Source organism: Chelonus insularis, unplaced genomic scaffold, assembly GCF_013357705.1.
Source record: "Chelonus insularis isolate UGA/USDA-ARS -01 unplaced genomic scaffold, ASM1335770v1 scaffold_303_pilon, whole genome shotgun sequence".
NCBI lineage: Eukaryota > Metazoa > Arthropoda > Insecta > Hymenoptera > Braconidae > Chelonus > Chelonus insularis.
Window position 1 is genome coordinate 491,333 of NW_023276792.1, and position 10,264 is coordinate 501,596.

Genomic DNA, 10,264 nt, shown 5'->3' on the forward strand with positions numbered 1-10,264 from the left:
AAATTATTCTGATTGAGCTGTTTATCAGATTAATTATTATGACCAGTATCAGTTGAAGATCTGGATGAATCCCAAGTTGATATTTCTTCAGTATTAATGCTTGCTTCCTTTTTAGTTACGGATGTTGAATTATTAATGATATTTTTACAGTCCTCAGTAATTTGTGACTCTTTGCATTGATGTGAAAGATAAAATTCAACTTCTCTGTTAAGGGCAGTATCACTATCTGATACGGAAACATGTTTTTTCGTCATAATTTGATTTGGCCTATTCACATGAGATTGATAATCGCTTTTTTTTCTCAAAAAATCAAAATGGCCTGATCTTAATTTACCAGTGAATACAATATTGATAAATTCCTCACCATCAATTTCATCAGGTACTACTGGAGCATATACCGAATATTGACCATTGACAAGTTGCCACAAGACCACACGTTTCTTATATAATCTTGCGAACATACCTATTTCAAAATCGGTTCCAAAAACGCCATCTCTTTCCATTATTGACTTATAACGAGTGGCATTTTCATACTTGATCTTAACACAAGTCGCCAATAAAGTTTGTTCGAATTCATCATATACTTCGACTGTGTAATCTACAATGTTTTTGCGTATTTCGGTATGGTAATTCTCGTCACTATAAAGCGAGTATGTTAATGTACGAAATAGGCAGTTGCCATCCGGTTTTACACAAATTCTATCGAATTTATTGTTTGCAGATTCTATAATTGTTAGTTCTCCTAATATATATCTTCTCTCTTCCAAGATCCTTCGGACTTCAGTTTTTAGTGGGCCTTTTTTCAGAAGGCTTGTAGCATGCTTCGAAATGCCCTATCACACTTTTCTTTCCGTACTGTCGCAATCTGTTAATTGAAAATACACAACACTTTTATAGGTCATTGACCGGTAAATACTAATTAAAAGAAAGTTAATTATCGAACTTCTCTGCTTCAAATAATACTGAAAGGCACTGTATACATCCGAAAGTAATAATGATAATTTGCAATCGTCAATTCATACTTTTTGTGAATTAATGACGGCCAGGTTTCGTCGACGTATTAACATACACAATTGCCAATGAAAACTACATCGACATTTCTTTATTAAGAAAAATAATGCATAATCTGATGGAAACAGAAATACGCTGCTTGTGTCTTTTGTCTTTTTATGCCGGTATACGCCGTAATGGCACATTTTGGGTAATGTATGTCCGGTGTTATGTAAGAAGTCACAGCGGTAAATTTCGATTTGACATTTATGAGAGAGATGAAAATTACATAAGAATATATGTATCGAGCAATACAAAACTTTCTGATAAACATCATGGAGATACAGAAACTATGCCGACCGATCAAGGGATACGACCGTAAAGAATTAGTGAAATTAATGAAGTACCGTTCAGCCGAAATTGTTTATTTAGAAAATATCCAAAAGCGTGATAGACAACTATTAGCTGAACGCCATGGACATTCGTGCTGAGCTGCTGTGCACATACTATGCATAGAGTAAGCAGAATTATAAAACGTGAATTATTTGAATTACTCAAAATAAAATCATTATTATGGGAGTGCATGGCTTTACTTATGTTATGTCGAGATTTTGAAATAATGACCATAATTTTTATAAATATTCTAGAAATCATCCTTGCAAAATATGAAGAATCAATAAAGACAGCATTTGATTTGTTAGGAATGGGAAAAGGAGTTAAAAGACAAAAAGAAAGTCTGAATGATCTAATGAAAGAAGCTCAAAAACTAGAAGATAAAGAACTTGAATTAGATGACAAGTTCCTTTAATAATACAGTATAAGTAAAGCTGTATATAAAAATTCACCATTTTTCAAACATTTTTGGAAACAGCTAGGCATTGTTGCCGATGTAATTAATAAAAAAGAAGAAAGTATCGAAGAAATTACAAACCCATATTATGCACCTAAATTCGCAGATTCTCTTACGATGCATTTTATGCCGTATAGTCCAATCTGGAGCTGCCTCATGCTTAATCTTGTTGATCCAAATATATCACGTATGTCTAATGCCTATGTAGAAGCACGCAATAAAACTTACAAGTAAATTATTTTAAAAGATCAAAAGCGAAACATGATCGGCGATGTATGCAGAGCATTACGCGAGTATAATCAATATCTGGTAGCTGAGGAAGACGTAGAAAACATAAAAGAGAAAGGAAAAGTGAAAATCACGCATATTCCGTCATATCCAAAAACGGCATCAAATCCATTGCAAACAGAAAAATGGGGACGGAAAAAAACCGATATTACTCTTCAAAAACAAAGAAAAAACGGCATGCTCATATGGCAGGAAAGCATATAATAAAGATTAACCAAAAACTCGATGAAAATGACGATACCGATACTGAAGATGATAAGAAACAAACAATAGAAAAAAGAAACAAAGCTTGAACACAGAAAATAAATTTAAAATAAAGCGTGCAAAGAAAAATACGCTTATCAATAACAAAGCACGCGTTGACAGAGACACAATTCCTCAACAAACCAAAACTCAACGGACAAGTGATGATAGAACTATTGGCACTCTTAATAATGGTTTAATCAGTGATTTCCTTTACTTTTTATTGTCTAGTTCGAAATCCATAGCTTACATAAAACAAGAGAAGACTGCACAGTGATATATAAAGAATTTCAATAATCAGCCGGTAGCTTTAAACGTTTAGGAAGTTTGACAGCTCATCTTGATGGAGACATAATTGACGCATATATTGCATGTCAAATGGCAGACTGGACAAGTGTTACATACTTTCCAACCGATATCAGAAGAACAGTCTTAGGTTATAATTGGGAACAGAAAAATAGTTCGAAATTAAAATGGATGAATATCAAGAAAAAACTTAATGCAAAATTATTAATACCGTACAGTCTACGTCTTCATTGGCTACTATTAGTTGTTGAACCAGCAAAAAGTGAAATATCTCTAATGGATCCATATGGTACAGCTTCTGACAATGAAAGAGTCTTGAAAGCATCCAAAAAGTATATCGAGGAATCTGATGACAGGCCGACGATAGCTAAAATGCGCAATATAGATTGGAAAATGACCAAAATTACAAACTGCCCATTATAACAATTTAATGATACATCCAATTGTAGATTATACATAATCCATTATATGGAGTCTATTGGAAAAGAGAGTTCATTTGATGATAAATTTGATCCGGAGAACTATCGTCAAATAATTGCAGAAACTCTCATTAAGAAATCTGAAAATATGCAAAAGAAATGTCTACATTGCATGAGGAAACTGAATGAGAAACAATCAAAAAGATCATGCAATATGTGTAAGCGACAAATACACATACAATGCATACAAGAAAACTTACGAGAATTTGAAAAAAACATAAGCTCTAACGCATATAGAAAACGTAAAAAAAAAAATCGGAAAATAACGATAGAATGGAATTTGGAATTAAAGGATTGAACCAGAATATAAAGATATCCATTCACAATTAGTAATAACTGATCACTTTAAATCCATACAAGCTGCATTAAATGCACTGTGAATCAACACAAGCTGCATGAATTGCGCTCCAAATCAGTACAAGCTGCATGAAATGCGCTCCAAATCCATACAAGCTGCATCGAATGCGCTGTGAATCAACACAAGCGGCATCACATGTATTAAATGTGCTTTGAAATATTCCGACTGATCGGTGAAGATTCAGGTCGACCTTAATCAGTAGATCAAAGACACAATATTTTTCTTTAACGGTGATTTGTTCTTTGAAATTTATTACATTTCGAGTATTTAAGCAAACTGCTTCTGGAAATTATAGAATCGTAGACATTTCTACCTACGTACCAATCTTTTGAAATTTCGAGAGATAGCATTTGTTTTTGGTGCAGGTAGTATTGATTACATCGGAGCCATATTGAGTACAATTCAAATTAATGGGAGCTGCATCAAATGCGTCCTAAAATACAAGCTGCATGAAATGCGCTTTAAGTCAATAAAAAACACATACAATGGGTTTAACATCAATACAAGCTGCATACCATGCACTTTTCATCAATATTAACTGCACAATAAATAAAATCTATCTGTTTTAATTTCGAAAAATTGTAGCGTAAGTAAAGATATCAGAAATTCCACGATGGAAGAAAAACAACTTCGGAAATACTGGAATGGAAAAAAGATTAAGAAAAAGTAATTCTAGTTAGAAAAAATTATATATCTGCAATACGAACATCTGTCAATTTTCAGGTTCCGGTCAATCTGGGTTAATAAAAATTGGCAGATATATTTTGCACAATACAAAGAATATCTCTGCCAATTTTTGGGTGAATCTAAATCGTTGTTCTGCAGTTGATTTTTTTTTTGCAAAAACATCCTTTTTTCATTGAATTTACTGTTTTCTCTTAAATTTTAAGGGTTGGATTCGACCGATTCTTTTTTTTGACGTACTTTATATGATTTCTGTGCGTTGGTTCTCTCTCTCGTTCATATGAACGTTCGAAACTTCAACCACATCTTAAGACGACACATATGTGATGTAGCACTTATGTGAAAGAAAAGTCAGGCCCAGAAAAAAAGATTAAAATCATTTAGTAATTATTTATGTAATTAGTAACTCTACGATAATTAGAGAATAGCTGGAATATATCACTCAAACATTGAATAATGTGTAAATATTATATTTTAAAAAATAGAGACTTATTATTTATTGATTTATTGAATAATTTAAGAAATAAGAATCCTGATATCAGAAAACTGAAATTTATATTTCATTTTCATACAATTTAAGTGATTTATAATCTCATAAATCAGTAAAACTTAAATACTTTCTATTGAAAAGAAAAATAATAAACACAAAATATGTAAAAGTGTTGGAAGTGACAGGAATAAATAGTACCTTGAAACATTAGCTAACATACGTTAGCTTATACGAAACCAATGAAGATAACCTTCAGTAGATGTGGATTTACGTGCCTCTTCAACTTGAATATAAGCTACCGTGATTTACCTCATGCTTACAAGCTCACAAATACATGAGTATAATAACGTTCAAGTATCCATGTTGCGTGTTATATCTGGATAGGCGTGTGGCGATAATTAAAACATTTAAACCTCCAGGACTATCTTAACGACTGCCAGTTAACATTGAATGATATTAATTGACGATAAAGCAATAATCAACATTTAGTATCAAACACCCAAGATAACTAAACACATTATTTATAAAAAAGTATGACAACATTCAGTATTATTATTTTTAAAAAAATAAGCAATTGCTGTCAAATAATTTCGATCATTTTTTTATAAAAATCCTGAATTGTGCCAAGTTTGAATAATTTATAGCATCCGGATCAAAGGCCCGAGTTGTAAGCAGCAGCGAACAGTTGAAATACCCAACAATTATCCACTCATCCCTTCTATACTTTACCCTTCCCTCTTTCTGTATTTTTTTTATTCCCATCCACGTGAACACGTTGGTCCACTCTCCTGTACATTCCTACGCATTCCTAACGTCGCCATATGCCAGTTTATTCATTCCCATAATGATACTAAATATTTTTATTTGCAAAAAACGTCAATTCGTTTATTCCACTCGGTTTTACTGTAAAAGTAGTCATAAAAATGCTTTTATTCTTTTTTCCATGTATCTATAATATTATTTTCAACCCTTTCTTTACCTAAATTACAAGAAATAAGAGTAAAATGACATCAGATTATAACAATTTTCATACCTTCTGGAAAATGAACTGTAGGCTTGCACGATTTTTTTATTATTATATATACATTACATTATAAATGTGCGTATAAAAAAATTTTATTCTCACGATATTCTTCGACAACATTATCTTGTAATGATGCTGAAACTCGAATACGTGAAACATCAGTTATTATAATACATTACTGTTGACGCGGAAGTAGTTTAATTGAAAGAATGTCTGTGATTGCAGGAGAAATTGCTAACAAGTACATTAATTATAAGAGAAAGTATCTTCATTGCGAAAAGGAAAATTGACGCTAATCACAAACTATCTCCAATAAATCTATAAATAGTAAGCAAGAATAAAATGCAGTGGAAAGTGAATTTAAGTGTATATATAAATAAATATCAATCATTTAACTAATTTTATATGTATAATTAATTATGAAATTTAAATTACTGAATTATATTCAAAAATTTAAAAAAATTGTCGTAGCAGTCCAATAATTTATATTTACATTATTAAATAAATATTATTGATAAAGGTACGTTTTCAGTAAATCCTCTTCTTGAGATACTAAATGAAAAAAAAAAAAATGTAAAAATCATTTTATCATTTTCTGTATATATGTATATATACATATATAGAAGCAAAGAACATCACAGCGTAGGACGATGGGATTTTGTCGAGGTTGTACTTTACGAGGGACTGAATAAATAATCATATATTTTCCAAACCACCTTTTCGTGTGTATATATGTAGAGATAAATTTGCTTTAACTTTTCAAATCTAAATCTAAATACATTTCAACATTTTTTTACATTTTATTACTAATGTTTATTTTTTAAATTCAAAATAATTTTTCAAATTCATTCATTAAACGAAAGTACCAAATATCATACAATATTTTTTGATAATCAAAAAATTTTTGTGACTTTCTAATTCTTTTTTTGTTATTTCTTGGAAAGAATGTAAATTTTTAATGATCTCATTAAGAACTTCAGACCCTCCAAGTCCGTTGAATTGAGTCATCAGTTGCAATTAATTGCCGGTTAATTGATATTGCATTCCTTTGAAACGTATTTAGAGAAATTAAATGATTTGTTAGAACAAACTGTATTAGAAAAATGTTTGTATAGAGATCATAATTGTTTTTATCATGTTTATGATTCATTTAATCATAATAGCAACACAATTAAAATGAAAACAATTTCCTTGACAAATTATGAGAATAACAACCTACTAAATAATCTTTTTTTTCCAAATTTACTAACAATTTGTAATGCAAATTTTTTTTTTCATATTCATAATATTACATTCATTTTTAATTAAAAAATTTTAATAGTTACCATTGTATTGGTTCTTAACTATAGCCAATCAACCGGTATAAGACGTGGTCACTTTATTAGCTAGAGTACCGAAACAGAACTTTGTCTATAGATAAAAAGATGAATGAGCAATCAGAAGTAAACGTTAAAAAATTCTATGAATTTTATGATAACACCTTGGAAGATATGCGCACACAGATCACGGAAATCGTGCGTGGATAATTATGCAGACACCACCGCTGGGAGTATTCAACCAACATTGCGTGCGCTCGTGCATGAGACTAGAAAATATACATTTACATTTACACTTTGAACATATGCAATTCTACGCACAATTTTTATGTATGTTTTGAATACAAATGGGGTAAATAATACTAGACATTTGTGCGCAACTATTGGATATTCGAATGAATCGATTCACAATTGTTCGTACAAAACGAAATGTACCATTCAACTTAAATTTGATTTCCTATAGCATTGTATAAATCGTCTGAAACGATTTTATACACAATTCTTTATGAAGGAAATATATTTTCAGCATCTATGCTTTGATATCTTTTAATAATTGACAGTATCAACAATAAACAACACAAAGGAATAAAGTTCGATTATTTAATTACTTACTGATATCTTTCTAACACATTCTGATGAGTTACTTTTTAGTTGATTAATCCATATTTTTTTACTCTTAGCAACATTACACGCTCTTAGATATTTTAATAACACAATAGATGCATAAAAAATCACTATAGCACTTTATACACTCATAATGATCAAATATATTCTTGTTTCATGATCGTAAAATTTCATATTCCGTTAGATACTCGTGAATATTCACAAACACGTATTTGAACTTGATTCTAGGTATTCACAAAAAATTTATCATAAAAAATGACACTAACTTGCAGTAAACACTATAAAAATAACCATTCTTAACTTTCAGTCAATTAAATATTTTAACGTTGACCACGATCTACATATATGTTTTGCAAAGTAATCAATATATAGGCCAAAAATATTGAAAGCGTCATGGCGTCTGTTTTAATAATAAAAAAGAATTTCAACACTTGCAAAATTTTTAGTTACGTTAATTAACTTGAGAGCATCATTATACCATCGTTACATGTATCATGGTGACACTTCATGTTATTATATTATAATAATTGATTATTAAATTCAAATTAATAACATAAATCTACTAACTTCTAACTTGAAAAGGCGACGTTTAAAACGAAACTGAGGATCTACGGCGAGAATCAATCCCCACTTTCTTTATTTCTCAACTCTCTCCTTCCACACATCCTTTTACACGGTTTAAATTTTTTCAATCACTTGATCTGCTTTATCGACACTTGTTGAACTTTGGAGAATTTTAATTTTTCAAAGTGGTTTCAAAATTTCTTTTTTAGCATTATTTTTAGTTTTTCATCATTAATACATTTTATTACAAATTAAAAAAATTATAACGTAAAAGTCTTTCTCATAATTTTATTTTACACTTTTATGAGAAAAATTTTTCTATTTTATTATTAAAACAATTATTTTAAAATCTGAGTATTTTGATTAGACATGTTTTAGAGTCTTGTAGACAATTATAAAATGATTTGAATAATAATTCCTAAAAATTTCAAACAAAACATATCGAAACAAAAAGCTATCGCGATCAGTAGCATCAAAATGAGTTTTTCAAATAGTTACTAAATTGATTCTTTCGGCTAATTTATCAAAATTAATAGTTATTGACGCTACATATTTGGTTTAAAAGATCAAAATTTTCTTTTGGAAAAAAATAAAAAGTTATTATAATTAAAAGAAAAAACCTAGAAAATTTTATTGCTTTGAAATTTTATCTTTTGATAAAAATATTTAAACATGGATCCTGAAGTTATTGATAAAAATTCAATAAAAATTGTGGAAAGTATTATTGAAAAATTTAATTTGGCAATAGAAAATATTCAGTCATCTGCAACCGACCAATTAGAAAATTTGATTTCTACATTTGAAGACATAAACAAAGAAGATAACATAATTCAATTAACCGAACAACTTATTCATAAATCAGAATCATCGAATGATTTGTCTATAGGAGAATGTATATCAAATGTCAGTTCCGTTTCAAATCCAAAAGAAACATCAGGATGGTTTAATACATGGTGGTCGAAAGTTGTAAACCACAAATCAAGTGAAAAAAATTTAATAACATCTATTACATCAATTAGCTCTACTAATGATGAGCTAAGTGCAGATGAATCTGCGTTAAATCAAGCAAAAAAGTCTATAAAACAGCTAGAAGATCAAGGACCGGCTGGTCTAGTTCACATTAGTGCTTTGAGTAATGTCGTTAACAGAAGAATACTCGTATGGACATCATCTACCAATTTATATCACGATACAGGAAAAAAACATCCCGGTGATCCTATTAATATACAATTTCATTCTCAACCCGAAGAAATTCAAGGACATTGGACGCTTTTAGGTAACGAAGATCCCAATGTTGAAGCGGATTTAAATGATTGTCTCTTTGCGACAATTGCAGCTCAAACTGGTCACAAACCAGAAGAATTACGAGCTGCAACCGTTGAGAAAATGCGAAAAAATATTCGAAGTTTGGCTAAAAGAATAAGTGAATTAGCAAAACAAGAACAATGCGGAAAAATTGTTCTTATGGTCGGTGGCGCCAGATATGATGGCAAATCAGCTAATGCAGCCAAAAAAATTCTAGACAATTCTCAATGTGGGAGAAGTCATCCCAATCATGCTCATGGCCATCCAAGAGGCCATGCCTCACACCCATCAGCATCTGGCGCGACTGAAAGCGCAGAAAATTATTCTATTGGAACATGGAAAACTGCATTTTTATCACGGAATGATCAAGATGTAGTTGGTCATCTTGCATTAAAAACAAGAACTGCTCAAGTAGCTATGGAAAGACTTAATCAGGGCGGAATAAGGCAGGTGGTACATATTCCATCTTCTCAAATTCAAGAACAATTACCACAAGGAGCTCATTTTAATAATGGTCGTATGGGAAATGTAGAAAATATCAAAGATTTGGTGTTGGTACTTCAGCATTTTGCTGGACATTATGGTGATCCAAGCCATGATGTTTTTGTGCACACTTTTTATCCCAGACTAAATTAATCATTTGTATATCTAGAAAGTGACTATATTCTGTAATGAATTAAGAAATTTTATGATTAACAGCAACAGCCCGTTCATGTATCATTTACAAAATATTAATATTTATT

General features: G+C 30.5%; 2 protein-coding genes across 2 annotated transcripts in view; one reads left to right on the forward strand and one right to left on the reverse strand.

The window, feature by feature from the left end:
* Nucleotides 1–8,233, reverse strand: part of dgo (ankyrin repeat domain containing protein 6 diego) — a 52,847-nt gene extending 44,614 nt beyond the window's left edge. The window contains exon 1 of the mRNA XM_035093943.1: nt 7,641–8,233. The gene's annotated coding sequence lies outside the window, so the exon portion shown is untranslated. The remainder of the gene's footprint in view (nt 1–7,640) is intronic.
* A 469-nt stretch (nt 8,234–8,702) lies between these two features.
* LOC118073559 (uncharacterized) lies at nt 8,703–10,256 on the forward strand. Its single transcript, XM_035094134.1, has one exon. It carries the CDS (start codon nt 8,889–8,891, stop codon nt 10,155–10,157), a length of 1,269 nt encoding a protein of 422 aa, XP_034950025.1. The 5' UTR covers nt 8,703–8,888; the 3' UTR covers nt 10,158–10,256.
* The last annotated feature ends 8 nt before the right edge of the window (nt 10,257–10,264 follow it).